This window comes from Excalfactoria chinensis, chromosome 1, assembly GCF_039878825.1.
Source record: "Excalfactoria chinensis isolate bCotChi1 chromosome 1, bCotChi1.hap2, whole genome shotgun sequence".
Lineage (NCBI taxonomy): Eukaryota > Metazoa > Chordata > Aves > Galliformes > Phasianidae > Excalfactoria > Excalfactoria chinensis.
Window position 1 is genome coordinate 20,775,120 of NC_092825.1, and position 21,917 is coordinate 20,797,036.

General features: G+C 37.3%; 1 protein-coding gene across 3 annotated transcripts in view; it reads left to right on the forward strand.

The window, feature by feature from the left end:
- Positions 1 to 21,917, forward strand: part of CADPS2 (calcium dependent secretion activator 2) — a 283,917-nt gene that overhangs the window by 157,871 nt on the left and 104,129 nt on the right. For all 3 annotated transcript variants that reach the window (XM_072335394.1, XM_072335402.1, XM_072335413.1), the window contains exon 9: positions 18,678 to 18,744. In XM_072335394.1, the coding sequence (XP_072191495.1) occupies positions 18,678 to 18,744 (67 nt within the window). The remainder of the gene's footprint in view (positions 1 to 18,677; positions 18,745 to 21,917) is intronic.

Sequence of the window (21,917 nt, forward strand, 5' to 3'; positions counted from 1 at the left end):
GTACCACAGGTATATTAAATTACTCTCGGTTTCCATTAGATAAAAGCAGTAACTTTCTACTTTAGTTTACAGCAGTTACCAAAAGTGCTTTTCTCATTAGCAAAGTTTTTTCTCGCATCTGGTTGAAACCATAATGTAAGTCTGTTAGCACCATCTAGCTTTCTGTTTGCTGCTATTACACTTTTGCTTCCAGTCTGGAAGAGGGAAGCGGAGCCCTGACTTTAGCTGCTGCTGCAGAGAGCAGGGCTCTCGCCATCCTGTGGCAGAAGTCTCAGTTTTCAGTTCATGAACGTTAAGCCTGGGAAGGTTAAGCAAAGTAACATGTAGGAACTGTTGAGCTTGTTTGGATTTTACAAGTCTTTACCTCATAATAGATAATTTGGAATCCTTTCCTCACTTTAGCAGCCCGAAGTATAAATAGTTAGCCTGTATCAGAGTACTCAGAGTTCTCTCAGAGGCAGCCATATAAGGAACAGTACCTTGATAGGCATTGGTAAAACTTAGGCTATTCTGATAGATAGTAAGGCAATTTATCAACAGATAACCACGAGTTTCAGAGAGATATCATCTTCACTTTTAGTGATATTTATTTCTAGTTGTAAATAAATAGGTATATTACCTATAAGTAGGTAATACTAATAGGTAGCATTGTGTATGCATCTGAGCTCTTATGAAGATTTGTGAGAATTTCAAGTAATCTGTGTGAGGATTTTTTGCCTATGCTGATGGTAGTTTACAGTTTCCAACGTGGTAGTTACAGTCCTTCAGCATATACAGATGCTGCTATTTGGGAGCAGAGATTCTTGATTTGTATTTCTTAACATCTGCAACTTTGTTCTGTTTTGTTCTTAGTACTTGCTTATCATTAGAACGTTAGATCTATAAGAAGGGGTATATCAATTTTCATTATGATTTCAGTTACAATTTCTGGTAGAATTACTCCCTAATTAGTTTCAAATACATTTAGGAGTTAAATATGCTTACAGATTTCTGACAGAAATTGCCCACTGACACAAGCAGTGCCAAGTCTTCCAGTGTTGTAAGATGAGCTATAATCCATACACAAAGTGGAATTTAGGAAAATACTTTTGTGCCGCTACTGAAAAGATAATTCCTCTGCTACTCATTCCTGACATGAGAGTAAAGGTTAATTGCCAATAGAGAACCTTGGTCTGTCTTCACCTGAGTCTCGATTTCCTCACTGTAAAACCAAAAAGGTTCATTGCCTGTGGTTATGTCAGATTTTGGCTTGGGAAATCTCATTTTAACATGTTGAAACACTGCAGGACGTACTGTATTTCTGCCAGTCTGCTGCATGAGCCCATTGCGGGATTCAAGTGTGTATGCAAGTCATCTGGCTCTAGGCAAAATTTAGTCACTTTCTTTTAGCTAAGATTTTATAGTGTACGCAGCTTGTACTGTCTCTCTCATTGCTGATAAATGGCATAGTGTATTGTTTTAGTTGGTGATTGGTGTCAAAATTAGAGCCCTAGTTAATGTAAAAACCTCTTTCTCATATGTGTGTGGTTCTCAGGAGTTTTTTATACCTTCAGTTGCTGACGGTAAGGAAGATGAACAAAAGCAGGCAAATCTTAAAGGTTTTCTCTAGTAAAGACATATCCAGAAAAAAGTATAGAGCTGTTGTTGTTTTTCTTTATCTAAACAAAATATTTCAAACCATGTGACCATGTGAGGATGTCAGTATGGGGATTTAGTGATGTTATTTTCTATACCAAGATCACCAGCACCATCAGTGTTGCCTGTCACAGAACATTTGTTCAAGGAGATGCGTGTAGTGTTTAGTTTGGGGAAAAGGAGGCTGAAGGGAGACCTTATTGCTCTCTTCCAGTATCTGAAAGGTGCTTACAGTGAGAGTGGGGCAAGTCTCTTCTCACTGGTGACAGGTAACAGGATGAGGGGAAGTGGCCTCAAGTTGCGCCAAGGTAAGTTTAGGTTGGACATTAGGAAACTCTTCTTTACAGAAAGGGTAGTTAGGTACTGGAATAGGCTCTCCAAGGAGGTGGTCAAGTCACCATCCCTGGAAGTGTTTAAGAGCCATTTGAATGTGGTGCTCAGGGATATGATTTAGCAGAGGGTTGTTAGAGTTAGGGTACTATGGTTAGACTGAGGTTGGACTTGATGATCTTTGAGGTCTTTTCCAACCTGAATAATTTTATGATTCTGTGATTCTATTTTTGATAAGACTTGAGCTGTTGACTAATACTTAGGAAGAGGAATTGCCTTTCATTGCAACTGTAATGTGTACTGTGATGGTTGTTGACACCAGAGATCCAAGACCTAAACATGAATGATGTGTGTATCCCTTTCATAAGGACATGACTCATCTACCCCAGCACAGAGTAAATCCAAGTGTTTCAGGAACTTCTGGCATATGGATTGATCAACTAAAGGAATAAGGATATTAGGAAGCTCCACAGATAATCAATCATACACTTTCTGTGAGCGTGCTGCTCTCTGGCTTATGGCACAATTTTAACTTTCTAAAATAAGAGTTAACGTATTTAATACAATACATCTGTATGCTTGGCCACTATGGTTAATAAAGGCATATGTCTATTTGGATGACTTCTATCATTTTAAATAAAAAGTTCAAAATGATATTGTAAAATCTTGATGGGGGAAAAAAACAACTAACTCTATGCCAGTCACAAGTCATGGTTTTGCCCAGGGTTTTGTTGAGCAAAAGAGGCTGGGAAACACTAGGAGGAAAGAAAGCATGAAAATGACAAAAAATGGTTGACCTGGTCTTGCAGGCAGTAAAGGAAAGGCATGTTGCAGATATGGCACCTATAATGGCCCTTTTAACCATCGCATTCATGTCAGAATTAACATAGTACACAAACAATGAGTATATGTAAACATTTAAGATAATAATTTAGAAGTCTTAAAAGTGGCTAGGTTATTAGAGAGAATGGCTATGGGTTGTTTTTGTTTCTTCTGTTGCTTTCTTGTTTTTTAAGATCTTACAGGCTAAACATGCATACCCATTCTCCAGAACTCACAGGCAAGGGCCATCAGAACTAGTGCAATCTGTATTAAATTCTTTCTGCCCAAACAAGTAATTGCAGCAGGATGCCATATTTGGGAGGGTAAAAAGAACTGAGTAAACTTGGATGTTGCAGAGTCTGATAATTCTTTAACGTATTTTAACAGAAAAAATACTTCATATGAACAGTATCTTTCGTTTACTACTATTTTCTGTTGTCACTACCTGTTCCATTGGTTGTTGCATTACAAGAAAATGTTAGCTCTCTTAGAAAATTCTGGCTACGTGTTGCCAGCCTGACAGTCAATAAATAGGAAAATTCCAACTTGAATATGCCCTTTTATGAGATAAATCGTTTTTCATATTTCATAGAATAGAATCATAGAATTACCAAGGTTAGAAAAGACCTAAAAGATCCAGTCCAACCGTTCATGTATTACCAATAGCTCCCACTAAACCATGTCCCTCAACACAACATCCAATCATTCCCTGAACACCCCCAGGGTCGGTGACTCCACCACCTCCCTGGGCAGTCCATTACAGTGCCCGACCACCCTTTCTGAGAAACAATATTTCCTAATTTTTTGGATGATCTTCAAAAGAACCAGCAAGTTGAAATAAAGATCTTAAGGCCCGATAGCCACATTTGAGCATACTCATACTAAAGTAACAATTTCCTACATATCTTATAAGCAAGATGGAATGGCTTGATTTTAATTTTACCACTGTATGAATGCTTTACTATTATCATTCCAGTGTGCCTCTTAGCAGTATTTTCTGTTATGCTATTTTGCATTGTGATAAATGCTAGTATTTTATTGTGACAGATGAATATCGGCATTTTGCCACAGAGAAAAGTGCTAATGTGCCTTCATTTACATTATTTTAATATAGTACAATTCTGAAAAATCAATTGGCTGTAGTCAGTTTCTTGATAAAAATGAAAATTGGACTTCATGAAAAATAACACGTTAAAGTTACATTAGTGATTGATTGGATAATGATGATGGGTTAATGCAAAATTACTATGGAAGGAAGAAGCAAAAGTGTTTATCCTACTACTAGATCCTTAGAGAGCAGATTATAGCTATGAACCTGATTTTTAGTTCTTCCCACAGTAATTGCTTCTGAGGAGGCATGGGGAATCTTGAAGACCTTAATGATATGCCACTGCCACTTTAATTGCTGAGAGAAGCCAAAAGAATCCTAATTGCCAAGAGAAGCATTACTAATTAAGGTGTCATTCTTCATTCATTCCATAGTAATTAATCTGAAATATTTGTAAAAGCTGAGATATAAATTTAGATCCAAACTCACTTACCTTAACCACAACATACTTTATGTGAAGAAGATATACGGGTTAAGCAAGGTTAATAGTAAAAAAAGAAAAGAAAAGAAAAAAAAAAACATCAAAGTATATTTCTTCTTTAAAAAAAAAAAATCAATCAATTTTTTTTTCCTTGTAACTTTATAAAGCATAACATAAAATAATGAAGAACAGATTTAAGAACTTGCATTTAAATCATGATTCTACAGTCTTTTAAAAATGAGTTGGAAGGGGCCTTTAAAGGTCATCCAGTCCGATTCTGATTCCCCTGCAGTTAGTAGAGCCATCCACAGATAGACCAGTTTGCTCAGAGACCCCCTTCAGCCTGACCTTGAATGTCTCCAGTGATGGGGTTTCCACTGCATCTCTGGGCAACCTGTTCCAGTGCCTCATCACTCTCACTGTAGAATGCCTTTCCCTTATATCCAACCTAAACTCACCTCCTTTTAGTTTGAAACCATTTCTCATTGTCCTATCACCATGGATTCTGCGTGTATGTCAGATGCTGCTTTGATTCACCACTGCAAAATTCCTTCCTAACATTGCAGACTAATTGACTGGACTAAGCTGGTTGTGTTGGCAGTGGTTCAGTTTCTGTGCACTGGGTTTTTGTACCATGTTACCTCCTAAGCATTCTTTAAAGCTGTTATGTCTCAGGCTCTCTGGATCATAAACTCTTCTTCTTTGGGCTTGTCTTGTCTCTGGAGGTTTACCTTAATGGTGTGCTCAGACCAAAAGCCTGATTTCTGATTCCTTTCTTAAATAAATTTGACTGCACCGTCATAGCATAAGAGACTGATTGACTGAGCACTATAGGTTGGACATAAGCAAAAAGTCTTCCACAGTAAGAATGGTGAGGAGCTGAAACTGATTGGCCAGAGAGGTGGTGGAAGCCCTGTCCTTGGAGGCAGTGACACCTTGCAAAGCTGCTGTTGATACCCATGTCAAGGAGATGTCTGCATGACGGCCCATTTTGTCAGTGTCCAATGCCACAATCTTCACTTGCTCTGAAGTGGAAGAGACTGAAAGGTTTCTCCTAGCAGAGATCCTGCCGCTATGTAAGTTCAATCCTGAAAATATATGAAATACATATTCCTGTGAAACTTTGTGCTTGTAAATCACAGAATCATTGGGGTTGGAAAGGACCACTGGAGACAATTGAGTCCAAACCCCTGATAAATGAGGTTCCTGACAGTAGGTTACACAGGAAAGTGTCTGGGTGGGTTTTTATATATGCCTGCCTGTTATTTGAAATGAATAAAATAGTGCTTAAATATCCCTGCTTAATAACCTATACAAAATTACATTCGCTATAACACATTACGTATTTGAGTATTTAGTTTGCGTTGTAAGTACTAACTTTTTTGGCCATCAAAATTCCTTCTGAAAGTTGTCTGGAAACTTCCCTTACATTAGTGAGTCTGTAGCCATGAAGATGTAATGGGCTGTGATACTTGCAAGAACGTTGTCTAAGCTATATATTTATTATCCCAGACTGCAATACCAAGTACCATTGAAAATTATTGAAATAATGATCTTAGATTATTTTTATATGGCTTCGTTCTTGATTCTACAAATCAGCACAGCACAGGTCACGTCAGAGATGCAGTTAGTTATTAGCCTTTCTTAGCCAGTGCTCTGACTGACTTCTTGGTATCACATGCTACTCTGTGACATAGAATTTAAGAGTTATTTCCACCTGACATACACTGATGTTACATATGGTCTGGCATGGCCGAGCATTGTTTCTCTTCAGAGAGTGCCAGTACCATTAAGGGGCATGCCACCTGCCTGTGTTATGTCCTTATGTCACTTGCATTATCCATCTGTTACTTGCATGAAGACAATAATCACCTAATGTTTGTCTATATTAGGTTTCATGATACTTAAATTAGAACTTTTAAAGAAACTCAATTTTAATGTGTTTATTTCTCTAGAATACTATAATTTCAGTGACTATGGAAGCACAGAATTATAGGGATTGTCAGATACCTCTGGTCCAACACACTGCTAAAGCAGATTCCCTGCAGTAATTTGCATAGGAAAGTGTGAAGGCTGGTCTTGAATATCTGCAGAGAATGAGACTTTACAACTTCTCTGGGAAGCCTGTGCCAGTGCTCCATCACACTTAAAGAAATTCTTCATGTTTGTGTTGAACTTCCTGTGTTCCACTTTGTGCCCATTAACCTTTGTTGTGTCACTGGGCACTGCTAAAAAGAATTTGGCCCCATTCATTAGGTATTTATAAGCACTGGTAAGTTTATCCTCTCAGTCTTCTCCAGGCTGAATGGTGCCAGGTCTCTCAGTCTTTCCTCATAAGGGAGGTTCTCCAGGCCCCTCATCATCTTTGTGGCATTCTGCTGAACTCTCCCTAGAAGTTCCTTTCCTTTCTTGAAATGAGGAGCAGTTTACTGAACCGGACACAGTACTCCAGATGTGGCTTCACTGGGGTAGAGCAGAGGCAGAAGATTACTTCTCTCAACCTGCAGGCCACATTCTTTTGTCTTTGCACTCCTGTTGCAGTATTGCATTTGTTTCTGACCTGGCAGTGTAGTGTCCATGGCAGCACACTACTATTGTTTTGTCCAAATAATATATTTATCACAGCTAGCTCCCTTGAAATAGTCCACATCCTCTTAAACATCAGTACAATTGAATTGGCAGTTCCACACTATGCCATTTTGTCAGGGTCCCTGGGTCCGTCTTGCAGTAGTTTGTACAGGAAAGCATCCAGGCCCAACTAGCCCACTCTGCGGCTTTTCCTTTAAGTAATGAAGGAAAATGAAATGAAAATTTCTGTATTCTGCAATATTTCTGCACTGCAAAGAATCTTCTCATGTACTTACTGTCACAAACCTGTTTTAATATATTCTAATCCTAATTTATCTGTTGAGTGAGGTAGTACTGCTTTGTCTTTTTCATAATGTGAGGGATTTTCTCCGCTTCATGCATAAGTGATGAAGAGAAGGTAAGTGAAAAAATGCATGTGAAATGGTATGTGAAATCTTGTTTACGGCTCACCTTTGGAGCAAGACCTGTCATTAAAGAGCTGTCAGATTATCTTTTCATGCTGCTTTTGTGGAGTAAACTGGGGACAGATTGGCATGGGAAGTGTTCTGGTAGGTGTGGGTTTGAATTCCACGGCAAAGTCTCCACTGGAGTCAGAGCAACTTCCCTTCCTTTACCAGATGGAGAATTCCTCTGATAGCATTAGAAGACTGCCAATCTAAAACTGCCATCTGCTTCTTTTCAAAGTTTATTCCAAAGATGTAAAACTTTATGGCTCTGGTGAGGGAACTGAACAGAACCCTTAATATGAAACTATGGTAGTCCTTGTTCGCTGAATCGCTAGCAGTAATAGTAGAATTTCGCTTAGAAATTACTACTATTATCAAGAGTTGATCCATTTGTGGTTTTACTTAAATTTTACATTGTTTTAAGATTAAAAAAAATAAATTAATTAAGTGGACTGTCCCCATGCCATTGACCAAGTAGAAGCAAATACAGTGAAGTCTGTGCTAGTGCTGGCATGGAGAACTCTAGTCAAGGATGTTTTCTCCTTATGGCTGCACTCCTGAGGGCCAGTCTCTTCTAAAACTGGATGTTTGTGGCCCTCACCTATTTCACCTGCTTCTAAGTCTTAGCTTTGAAAAGCAAGCTAATTTCCATTGCACTTAGACTACAGAATAATTCCTTTTAGGTTAAGGACAGTCGGCTGGTAACCAACAGCATATTACAGGGTCATGAGATGTCATTTTAAGGATCTTTCTGTCAAACCATTTAGAAAAAAAAAAAAAAATTATATCTGAATAAAGAATGCACTCAAATGAAGTTGAACTTGTTTGCTAGTATTAAGCTGAGAACACATGATTGAATTAGACGTCTAAAACTATTACAGTTGATTTTATTTCATTCACTGCTTACACAGTAAAAGAGGTATTGTATGAGATGAAGCAAAAATTGCATAAATGGTGCTTTACCATTACTAAAACAGAAAATAACACTGATTCTTAGATTACTATTATGACTAAGTTAATAAAGTAATCATATGTCATGTGGAATTTCATTACTATTATGAATGTGAGTGTACAATTCAATCTCAAGTGCTGCATTAATTTTTAATTGAGCCGTATGTGTTCTACCTAATGGAAGGCCTGGGTTTTTCCGTTGCACACTCAATACATTTTAATTGAACACCTGATTCCTGCCACCAACACGTTAACATCTGGACACTATCTGTCTTTTATGCATATAGGCACAGAGACTATAACTGCAGAAAAGCAGATAATAGGAAAACAAAAAGACAATATTATGGAACACTTTCAGCCATCACTTTTTATTATACATTGAGAAGCATTTAATTATCTTATTTCATTTAATTAGCCCCACTACTTAAGTCAATTGTTTTTTATTGATATGGCATGTTAGCAGCTTCTCTAATTGGAACAAAGTAGCACGTGACTGTACTAAATGTCTTGTGCAAAATGCTTCCTCACCATTTTTTCTTTCCCAAGACTTTTGTTTATTTTAGTCTTTTCAGTAATGTTTAAAACATTTTGACTTGCAATATCTTGATTTAAACTTTAGCAGTTTTCATAGTTTTAACCCTACATTAAAGACAAAGATGTTTCTGAAAAAAAAAAAAATGGTGTTTTCTTAATAACAGTAGATTTTAAAAGCCAGACAGCATCGCTCTTTGTAGATTTCAGGATTAGTATTTCCTCAGAAAGAGAAATGTATTTTAAATGTTCCTTTACACTAAGACTTTAATTGTAATTTGTTTCAACATTTATGAATTTAATTATGGAGGAGGAACAGCCTTCGTGTGTCACTGCAGCTATTGTACTTCTGTGTTTTTGTTACCTAATCTGTACCCATGTTTGAGATCTGTAATTTGATAATGCTGATAATCCTAACAGTGTGAGTTCAAATTATATGTATGTTTTAGGACGTAATGTTAATTTCCAGTTAAGTAGTAACAAAGCTCACTTTAAAAGAGCTGCTGTGGAACTACAGTTGATCAAATATGATTTATTTTTTTTCTCCATGAGACAATTTCTTTGAATAATTTTAGATTCTTCAATTCAAAACCATTTTATTATGAAAACTATTATTATTGAAAAACATAATTTCTCATAGTGAATTTGATTTCTCTATACCAGAGAAAAATATGTGTATACTTATATATATGTACATATATATGTTTGTATACTTACATACTTAAAAATATGTACCAGTTTGGCACATTCTCATTTCTCCAAGTACCACTACTTCTGCAAATAGTTTTCATTCCTTCTTATTTGTTGGATAATCTTTATAAGATATGTGTTCAATTGTACTGACACAGATGAAATAACGTGAATGTTCTCACCCTAATTTGAGAGTAAACGTATTAATAGTATGTATGATTCTGTGCTCCCATGTATACACGACTTGTGGAATAATAAGGCATTGTACTTAAAATACCCATTTTGAAGCTCAAATGCAAGTTTTACAGTCCTTGCCCTGAAGCTTAATTTAACCTCTTGTTATGGTTTCACCCTTACATTTACCTTCCTGTTCAGGTCAGTCACAATGCAGGTAGCAGGGATCAAGGTGAAATAGATTTTTGCAGACTGAGGCGTTACATCATACATACCTTGACATCCACTGGAGGGCAGCATGGTTAAAACAAGGGAGAAGACAGGAATACGATTCAGCTGCATGAATCTCACTTTTGATTGTTTATGTTGTTTTGTGAAAGCTTTTACAATTTAGAGAAGTGTGTATTTTCCTAGCGAATACAGAGAAAATAATTGCGTGTTAATTGTAGGAATTGCCATTTGAGTGGGAGTATTTTTCTCTATGTGTATCCACAGTCAATTTTAGAAGTTTTGGGGTTTTTTTCTTGTCTTTATATATATATGTGTGTATGTATGTATATATATATATTTATAAACAGTGTTACAGTTGAATATCACTTTAGGATTGCTGTTTTTGGGAGACAGTTGCTGGACAAAGCAGTCCTGTGCAGCTGAAATGGGCTGACTGCAATAGATGGCTCACATGCCTCCTCACAAGTGGTAAATTCTGCATTCTTCAAGTGCTTCTCCCGCAGGTCCAATTGTGAATCAGCTGCAGTTTAATGACTCTAGTGCAGGGACAGTCCATTTGAATGTTTTTATTTCACACCAAGTTGGCATAAGTGTCAATCTGTCTGGGAGTAGGAAGGCCCTACAGGGGGATCTGGACAGGCTGGGTAGCTGGCCTGAAGCCAACGGGATGAAGTTCAACAAGTCCAAGTGTCAGGTCCTGCATTTTGGCCCCAGCAACCCCAAGCAACTGTAGAGACTTGGGGCAGAAGGCTGCAAGACTGTAGAGGAAGTGGGCCTGGGGGTATTGATTGACACGCGGTTGAACATGAGCCAGCAGTGTGCCCAGGTGGCCAAGAAGACCAGTGGCATCCTGGTTTGTATCAAAAATAACATTGCCAGCAGGAGCAGGGACTGATCATCCTTCTGTACTCAGATGTGATTATTATCGGTACCATTTCAACATTACTTTAGGGTTTTAGTCTTCTTCCTAGTTATCTCAGTCCATTTTTAAAATACTAATTTTTCCATGAAAGGATGCTAAAGTTTCCGAAAGTGGGTATGTTTCTAGTTGTGCATTTCTGTTGTTTCTTGGAATATCTCTTACAGAAGTCAGTCTTAGAATGTTTCTGTGTGATATTTCTGAGGATAAACACCCAAAAGTGATAGTGATCCTAGTGTAAATTGGTGTATGCTTCCAGTGCTTTCAATCCCTAAATGATACTCACAGGTGGCAGTTTCAGAGCAAACAAAAAGATCTGCCTCTAGGTACATGTAGTGGAAATGTGGAATTCTGCTACTAGGTGTTGATTTTGAAAGTTTAAATGAATTGAGAAAACTGGGAATTGAAACAAAAATCCATTGACAAATGGTAAAATATGGAGACACTTTCTAAGACAGAGAAACTGCTGAGGAGGTTAATAGCACAACGATAGGAGAATATTCTGGGGATGCACAACGGCATGCTTGCATCCAGTTACTGCTTCCTTCTGCTTATCGTTGGGAACAAGGTACAAACTTAAATGTGCTTTAGGTAACTTAAGTCTTTCACAGTTAAAATTTCTTAAAAGGAACATAAAGGAAATGGAATCAGTTTTTTTTTTGTTTGTTTGTTTCTTTGATATCTTTAAAATGGTACAATTATGTATCTCCTGTAAGAAAGTTTCTTAAAATGGAAGTGTTAAGAGAACTAACTACAAAAGTGTTCTTCCTTGTTCTCGCTCATGAATTGTCATCAAAAAGCAGTCAGAAGCATTAAAAATACTTTTCTGACTCTTGTATTCACCTACAGTGACCATTCTACACTGACACGTTTTCCAGGGCAGAATATCTCTTATCAGAATGTTAGATTGGCCTTGTTATGTAGGAACAAATGTACATCTAATTCTGTATCACATCTACTGTAGCCAGCAGCAGGTGATGGAAGTGTGCAAGAATGGCCTCCCTCTGTTCTTTTCCATACTCCAACCACATGCAGGGCAAGGACTCTGAGCCTGATGTGGTTTCTTTGCATGAACTGAGTGCATTTCTCATTCACAAACCCTTCCAGGAATGCATGAAATGCACAATGAAATCTAACTAATTTGAGTTCATGGAAACAAGCCATAACCATTGCTTTTCTTTGTAAAAATGGAAATTAATGTCTGGCACTATTCCTATATTCCTTAGAGTTTCTAGAGATGCCATGGAGGCAGTCAGCAGCTCCCTATACTAGCAGCATCATTTGGGGTTTTTTTCTGCTGTTGTTTTGGATAGAAACAAGTATGGTTCCAATGTTTATGTGGAGTCTGGTTGCAGAAGTGAGAGGTTGAAGTGTCAAACTTGTAATTCAGAAGAAAATCACAATTAAATGAGAAACCAATTAAGCTGGGCATTTAATAGCAATAATATATAGATTGTCAAGTTACAGATACATGTTTCATTCATAAGGAGTATCAGTATGAATAGGTCCTTGGAATTTCTGTTTTGTATATGCTGAGTTTCTGTGATGAGTGCTCTGCTAATTGGGCTCCCCTAATACCAGTGTTGAGATGTCATACAAAATCCAATTTAAATTTAGTAAGTTTAAAAACACCCTGCATTTATTGCAGAGTATATGAGCATGTCTTCATGAAAAGCTGAACCTAATTGGTGAAGGGCAAAGAAACTGCATTTATCCACAGGACTGTATTTGCGTATTTGTAGGCATAATCCTTGTCTCCATTTTAAGCTTAACCCAGCCTCTGAGAAATACATTTTATCTATGGTTTAGTAACAGCTTTTTGCAAAGTGGGGAGATTCTGCTATTTCATTGATTGTATACAAATTCCAAAATGGTGACCTTAATTTCCCCCCACCGCTATAGTTTTACTCTATGACTTGTCATGCTGGACTTGCTGTAGTGCAACTGGAATGAAATTTATTCTACCAAGTTTACCAAGCATTTTGAAATCATAACAATCAGAGTAGTCTTTTTCTTTGCATCTGCAGAAGCTTTACCTCACGGAGCTGACTAGTATACGCTATTCTGAACTGAGCTTTAGAATGAGAACTTTTGTCAGACTGCGTACAAGCACTTGCAAATATGTTCTGATAGCCACAGAAGTATTTCAGTATTCAGTGAATGTCACCTTATCTACTTTTTCAGGACTTGTAGGTGCAGAAATTCTTATTCATATCATCTGTTTTCAGATTTGAAGCTGCCTACTAGTGACGATCACAACAAATGTTATGGAAACACAATTGGTGATACTTAGCATTCGCTGTGATGAGGTCCGTTTTCTTCAAGAAATTAAGCTTATATCAATTCAGAAGTAAAGCATTCTAGACAGTGGAATGAAATGTGTAACCAGTCAGAGATAATCAAAACCAAGGAACATTCCTAAAAGAGTTCACTTCTTTTAGTGGCCTCCCTTGCCAAAAGCAGACTATTTTCAACACAGATTCACCAGAATTGGAGTTGCATTGGTTGGCAGCTTAGTTAATTGATTTTTTTTTTATACCACTGTGCCACTGAACGAGGGTGTTTTAACTGATTCCATCAGTGGCAGTGTATGACCCAGCAACAAAAGTAGATTTTTCATATTAGCAGGTCTTTGGCCATTTAGATCATAAATAATATCACTTCCTGCCTGGAAAAAAAAAGGTGACCACTTTTCCTATCTAGTTGCAGTGTCATGTACTTGCAGTGAGACGGAGAGGTGTCCAGGCTGGATGCCCAGATACTTTTGAATGCTCAGGATGAGTTGATTTAAGAACTGGCAGTATAAACAACCTCTGGTACAGCCCAATTGGATGCTAAAGGGAGAGGAGTGCAGTTGAAACTTTTTTCTAGTACATCTACTGGGAAAAATTAAATTTAGGCTGTCACACTTGAAACCAATCTCTTAGTTGTTTCTCCTTACTCTGCTTCATTTCACCTCGTGGAACACTTTGTGTTTACAGACTGCAATCGTTTTAGAGGAAATTAAACCAAGATATGAGCTCCAGGAGTGCCCCAAGTATGTTGCAATATTGTTATTTGGTCCCAGGCTCTGCTCAGAAGTAAACCACATAAAAAATACAGAGAATGAATGTCCCACAGTTGTGCTGCATTACCTGTTTACTTTACAATTAAACTACTTCAGAATGAGAGCACTTCCTGCATTGTGTCTGAACAATATCATTCTTTTGTTACCTGCAATTCTCTCAAGATTAAAGGATATATTTTATTGTCTTGATAAACATTCTCCCTTTACATACCAAACATATTTTTCATGATATGTCATGAACTGGATCAGTAATTCTCAAGTTGCCTTTGCAGTTACTTCACAAGCTCCGTAAGTGCTGGTATGCATATTCACAAATGCTGGAGCTCTTCAGAGTGTGTTGAGTTATCACTGTTAAAGAATCTAGGGATATCTGACTTTCCAGCATATCTATATCCATTTATACTGTAAGAGAGAAGTTGTTTAGGAAGAAAAAAAAAGAAAAAGCTCACTTTTCTATTCATATTATGAGTATCTTGCTCATTGGAATAAATGGAACTGTTTACTGTGGTTGGGGTGTTTGTATTACTTGACATTCTTCAAGTTTTCTATATCCTTAGCAGTCATAATTACAATAGAAGTTTAGGCTGATTTTTTTTTTTTTTTTCATTCCATCTGTTCAAGGCTTATTTAGTTCTCTTTCTCAAGAGCACAGAAGATACTAAAATGAATCCGAGAATGTTTACTGCTAGGTTTCTTATGACCCAGGTCATATTGTTGTCTTGAATCAGTTTTCTCTCTCGTCCTCAACTGAAGGCAAAAAATGGCTTAATCTTGTGGGGTTAAATAAAAGAAGGAATGCGGTGCAAGGAAGATTCCTTTTATGCAGGCGTGCAGGGATGACTGAAAGTGCCTGTGGGCATTTGGTCCCCATTGGTTCTCACATCGAATGCAATGATGCCCACAGATAGCCTGTATTGTTGTCAGCTAAATGGGATCATGAGTGTCTGAAAGGTGTTTGAGAATGAACTGAAAATCATTTTCACAAGTGGATGATTACTTCTGCCACATGTTAACCGAACTCTATCAGAATGGCCCAGATTTTTGAGACTGCATTAATTGCTCTTTCAACCTTGACTGAGGTTTCTCTTTAAGAAAGGCCTTTGCTGGACTAAACTGCTACGCTTATTGATTTTTCTTTCTATATTTTTTTCATTGTTTGTGATAAATGAAGCTTTTTACAAGTAGAGAATTTATCATTCAAGATGTAGATAGATTGCTTCATTCCTTGGAATAAAAAGGCTCGTCTAAAGATGATCTCTGTAGAAGTAATAAGTCCTTTCTCATTTCTCCAGCAGTGAATAGCTCCAGTATTCCACACTCAATTATGTTTTTCAGCTTTTCATTAGTGCTGATTTTTTCATCAGAAAGTAGAACCCTGTACTCTTTCAGTGTGGACGAAAAGCAAATAAGCTTCCATCTTCTTTCCTGTCTATGCCACCACTTAATTGAAACTGAACGCTAATTATTTAGTGGTGTGGTTTTGAATTTTTGTAACACAAGGAAATGTGCTTTGAAAAATATTCAAACCTTACTTATTTAAAATTTAGTGGCAGCCAGACTTTGATAAGAAAATAAGTTCTGTTCAGAGATTGTTCTTTTTGGTGTTTCCTATTCTACCCCCAGAGTACAAAGGGATACTAACAGAGAGAAGTTGATATAGGAAACATTGTTATCCAAGTGTACTTGGCTGTAGCAATGGAATTACTTCTTTTTTTTCCACTGTAAAAATGAACTTTAAATATTAAACATTTATTTTTCTATTGGAGTGCAAGTACTGCAAAGTATAATCAGATGCATCTGTGTCTTAATGATGATCAGATTGGTACTTTTTGATTTGTGAGCGAGGGAAAAGAAATAAGACAATATTAAATCATATTCAAAAAACAAAAACTGTAGGATTGTTTTTAACAGTGTAAGCCTTTGAAAGGTGAGTGCATGCTTTGCACATTTAGTTGAATATTAATAGTGTATGAAATATGGCTGTAAAGTCTTTATGTTGGTGTAGCACTTTGTGACTCAATATACACAATTAAGGTCCTATTTTCTCTGATGTAGAAAAGCAGGTCTTAAATTACTGGTAATATGGACATTGAAAAAAGTAAGACAACCAAGCATACAAACAGTACATTTTCTAATGCATGCTTATGCCATTATAGGTGTAATGTATACATACCTATTACAATATTCATTTTTTTTTTTTTCACAAAATAGAAGTGTGTCATATTTATGCATTGCTATTGCTTTTCTTGTGCTCAGATACAGGAAAATCATCTCCATGTCTTTCTTCTTGCTGTATGGCTTAACTGTTGTAATTAAAAAACTATTTTTGATGGTCCCAACTTTATAACCTAAATTAAAGACAGGAAAACTGTAGCAAATGATGTGATTAATTTTAGTAACACTGTATTGGCTGTTTCTGAGTATCAGCTGCTTCTTGGTGCTGCATGTAGAGACAGACACAGCATCTGAAGGAATGGCAGCTGTGCCACTGAGGGTATTTAAAATAATCTGAACAAACAATGCTATGCATGTATGGCGCTCCTCTGTGGCTGGAGAAAGTGAGCAAGACTGTATGTAGGTGAATACAGAACTCATACAGGTAGAGAAATAGCAAGCTGCAGCTCTGTGCGTTTATGAGAGGCTGCTGTGCTTTGTGGTACTGACATTTCACTGAGACCTATGAAAAATGCATTTTCTCATCCCAAATCATTCTAAAACTTAGCTATAGGACTTAGTTTTCTTCTGAATCTGTTAACCTCTCCATTTTCTGCTCTATTTCTGACACTTAAGTTGTATTTAATTCTGTGAACTACCTTTCGTTCGTAGACTTTTTCTCTTCTATACATGAACTGCAGTTTCTTCAGATATCTGAGATATTCTTGTCCAAGTTTAACAGCTTTCTTAAGTCCTATGTTTCCCATTTATTTCAGTGAAAAAGAGAATCTCAGATAGGATTTAGGAGTCTGAGAATTCCCTTCTGTGTGTAAACCTGAGATTTAAATTAAGCTATTATTCTCCTGATATTTCAGGAGCTTATACACTTGAAATGGGTATTGGCTATGTCTCCTGTAAATGATTGAAACTTTCTTCACTGGAAAATACTGTCCCTGCTAGAGTTGGCCCTGGGAGAGGAATTAGTAACATAAGGCTATAGCTGTGAGTTCATAACGATTTACAAGACGAAGTGCCGTAACACTGTGAACTTCTGTACCATATCCCAGCTTTGCGTCATGAGTGCTCCTTTCTAAGTTACCTAACCTTATCTGAGAACAGCTCATATTAGTGTTGTTACTGTTCCTGTCCTTTGTTTCCCAAGGAAGCTGTTATTTAACACCTTAACTGGAAATGAAATCACTTACAGCTTACAGGAGGAATAATAAGTACATGTTTTTTATTTTTTATTTTTGTATCCTTTCCTTTGTTATGATTATGAATTTGGTGAGACTTGTGACAGTTCTGCCTGTACTGCAGAGCCATGCGTGGTATTTCTTACAGAAAAACGACATAGGACAAAATGTCTGTGTCATAGTAATGAGGGAGACATTAATTAACCTTCAAAACCACCATAGTTAATGAGAAGCATTATGCTGAACATTCATGTTAAATAAAAGTTTGTCCTTTCTCTGCAGTATCTAAAGCAGGGAAGAATGTGTTGGATTATATGCCCAGGACAGGTACAAAAAAGTTTTTTCCTGCTTCTTACTCGTGTGTTTCATGTGAGTGGTTGGCTGATCACTCTGGTTTTTGACACTGAATTCAAATCTCAAGGCAACAGAGCTGCAAATGACTTCAGAAAGTAGAGAGGTCTCTCTCATCTTTCCCAGAAGGTACCTGTCCACCCACCAGCCGTCTCACCAACCAGCTCCAATCGCAGTCATCATAACTTCTCCATAATATAGGATGTAATAATGCCAGTGTTCACTGATAACAATATGAATCTGCCTTTCACCCACCTAGTTGTACTAGATGAGCTTCAATGAAATTGGCCAGCCTGAAGTGGTCTCATATCTCTTTAAATGTCTTTACTACTCATGGACTCTTTCTAACAAGCCCACTGCCCATCCTTTTCTTCTTGCTTTTGTTAATAACACTGCAACATGACCGTAGTGGCAGAAAAGTATTATTATGCTATAAAACTTGCTGATTCTGGGTGCTTACTCTGTCACCAAATGGTATCAGCGTATTTGGTTTTATCTTACCACTGTTTAATGTTTCTGGTTATATCATTGTAGCCTAGAAATTGACAGGGTGATGAGAAATATATATTTTTTTAACTCTACAAGTTGTTATAGTATGTTTGGGAAACTGGGCACTTATTCTGGAAAAATTAATGATCCTGTTTGCTGGCATTTTGTTATTTAAGCATTTACCCAAGCTGACACCATGACTGGCTTCTCATAGACTAGAGAAACACTGGGAAATCTATGGAAATTAAGTACCAAGAAACTGCTGGGGAGTTTAACTTTTCTAATATTCAGTATTTTGGTGGAACTAAAATTGTTCTATTTCATGCTATTTTTTTAGAGGCAATTGGTAAAATGTAAGTGATGAGCAGGTTAGTGTTACACAGGAGATCATTTGTTTCTGCGTTTTGGTTTTATTACTAAGCAGCCTAGTTGAGAATGCAACAGAAGGAAAAAAATCACAAGTAAAGAATCTCAGTAGGAATGGCAAGTGAATACACTTGTAAGTGTTGCATCCTCCTAATATCATGCTTAGTATTAAAGAAAAAACAAACATTTTCCTTATTATTTCCTTTTCAGATATTTGTATGCTCTAGGACAGAAGGTGTGGAAGCGGTGGAAAAAGCGCTACTTTGTGCTTGTTCAGGTTAGTAGACTGGCATGAAATTTCATTAAAACGTATTTATTCTCATGTTTATGTTGTCAGGAGCCATTTATAAGTCGCTGTGTTCATTGCTACTGCCGAGCCTCTTATGAGGTTCAGACTTCCCAGAATGTGTGTATATTTTTATGCATACATCTGTGGTAAACAGAAATGTTACTCAGTTTTACATATATAAAGTTTTATTTATATAAATCAGACCCTACACTGAGAAATGTTTCAAGTGAAGCCTAGGAATTTCTGAATTAATTTTTTGCAACCTTAAAACATTCTAACAATGGCTTTCTGTCAACATCAATTAAATATACATAGTTGGTGTTTTTTAAATGGATTGTACTTACTGTTTCCCTGATTCCGTCTCATCAGTAATTTCCTGTGTGTAAAATTAATGGTTATATTTACTGGTCATATAAACTTTAGTGCAGGATTTTTTCTTGGCTGCAAAAATGTGCTGGACTGATATTTCATAACCTTTAGTCCAAAACTTGAGCTGCGTTTTCATGTGCTGACAAATGTCAACATTAACATGGGACTAATACATTGGGATTCATCTGAGTTGTCAACATTGAGAAATAAATGATTTCTGTGAATCTGTGGAAAAGTGAATGTTTTCCATTTGTGCTTGTGTGCAGATGACAGTTGCAGTTTTGATGTTCTTTTAGATGCTGTTTTTTCATGTGCCCCTTATTTTGTTGACAGAAAAATGTTTAAGTGTGAGTCTCCCATAACATTATACTAAGGATGATGCCTGTAAACAGGAATGATGGCTTCTAAGACTGCTTTACAGAAAGCCTGACTTTTTTTTCTACCATGCTGTCAAGTCTCTTTCCTACTCCTACATCTTGAAAGTTGTAAGAATGCTTAAAAAAGTACAAAACAAGATCTTTAACAAAGTAAAGCTAAAAGCTGAGTGTGTTTGCATCTTATTCTTGCAAAGCTTGATGTTTTTGTGTTCTCCCTTGCTGCTGTGGGAACTGGCTTAGATTTTGATCATATAATCATAGAATCAGAATCATCAAGATTGGAAAAGATCTCCAAGACCATCCCATCCAATTGTCTGCATATCAGCAATATTTCCCACTAAACCATGTCCCTCAGTACAATATCTAAATGTTTCTTGAGCACCTCTAGCAACAGTGATTCCACCACACCCTTGAGCAGCCCATTCCAGTGCCTGACCATTCTTCAGAGTTTTTCCTAATGCCCAACCAGAAACTCCCCTGGCACAACTTGAGGCTATATTAATTTTTGATAATTATTTCAGTAATGGTTATAAAGTTTAAAAGGATCATATGGAAAAGCGGGAAGTAATTTTTGGTTCTGATCTTACCAAGATTTTTGTGTACGGATTTTCTGAGTATAGATGAGAACCTCTTGTTACTGTAGTAAGATTTGTGAAGGTAGTGAAGCTCTCTGTATAGGAAAGCTGCTAAGGGACAGATATGAAGACAAAATAACTTCTTGGAAAAGGAAAGATTGGAGTACCTCCCTGTCCTTCGTACTCTTATTTCACACTCCTTCTACTTCACGTCCTCCCTTTCACAAAAAGAAACACCTTGTCCTCTCCCTCAAACCACAGGTGCCACCTGAGTATTAGCACAGCACACACCTAAGAGACCTATGTTTTCGTGTGTGATGTGGACAGCATACACATGAATTTTGGTTGTCTTCTACTTCCTGTGCTGAAATTGAAGTACTGGAAGAGAATGTTACAGGAATTTTCCAACTGTGATGGGATTTGGTCATCTCTGTCATTTTTAAAGCACCTACCAGCTCAATAAAGCTCTATCAAAAGAACTGTGTTAAATCAATATTTACTGTCCAGGCAGATCTGGCTCATTTATATAGTCTGCGCTGCGCACACACTGGCAATAAGCTGAAGTCAATACATGTGAAATAAACATTCAGTAATGAATATCAGTCTGTTGTATTGATATCTCATTGATTTATTGATGATTCTTCCTCTGTACATTAGTTTTTAGCTTCTGTAGGTAACATGTTAAGGCCATGAAATTCAGTTGTAAGACAGAAGCTATCAGTATGATTTACACATACTTTGGAAAATTAACTCAGGTGTGAAACTAGATGAGTAATGTTGACTTTTCAGGAGAGTGAGTAATGTGCATCTTTGTTATTGCTATATGTATTAAAAATTAGTAGTGATGTGTGAAAGAACAGTTTGATGTTAGATAAGGGTTACAGAGCCTAGAAATATTAACCTCTTCAGTGTGTTTGCTTTTTTCCTTTTACAATCCAGTCATTTCTTTAAATGGCTGTTCATTTTAAACTAGAAAAGACAGAGATATAACATGGTAGGTAAGAAACTTCAGCTGAGTGTGCTATGCTCGCTGGTAATAATCCTCCTCCAGTAATCTAAACAGAGATTAGTTTCTGTCACTTTAGTTTCCTTTGTTGTAGTAATTGAAAAGTCATGTGCTTAATAGGTAATTGTTTTTTAAGCAGCCCAGTTATGCAGGCTAGTTCAAGCAGCTGAATGACACAGGTGGGGCAGATCCTATGTCAGGGCCCTGAGGGCACTAATGACCTATGCCTCTGGCCATGCCTTGGAGACTTCCCCTACCCTGCCCACAACACAGGCCATCATATCAGCTCCCAGGCCACCATTTCAACACCCAGGCCATAATTCCTATCCCCAACAACACCACAGTGGGCCACTCTCCAGCTCCCCATAACCCTTTCCATCCTATCCATGGGCCCCTATGAGGCCATGGACTGGCCCAGCCTGTATCATCCCTATACCCAAGGAGCTGACTGGTGCTTAGGGTCCAGGGCTGTCCTGCTGCCTCTTGACTCCCTTGCTGGTCACTGGGCCTGGGGCAGGCCCTGACTACCAGACCCTATCCTGTAGCGTAATCTTGTTTTTTGGAGGAGATTCTCTAAATGAATTTTACTAAATAACCCAAATACTTAAAATGGCACACTATGTTTGGAGGAGCATTATGCAGATAATTATCTCATGCCTTCTTTCTTATTTTCCATAAATATCAGTCATATCAATCTTTCAATCTTTTTTGACTCAAAAGAGTCAAAAGTCTTCAGTCAGTGGCAGCTGAAGTCACTGGATGTTGAGGTGGATTAGTGTGCAGGTACAGTACCACCTAATGTATGATTGAAGCTTAAATCAGTTGTTTTCTGTC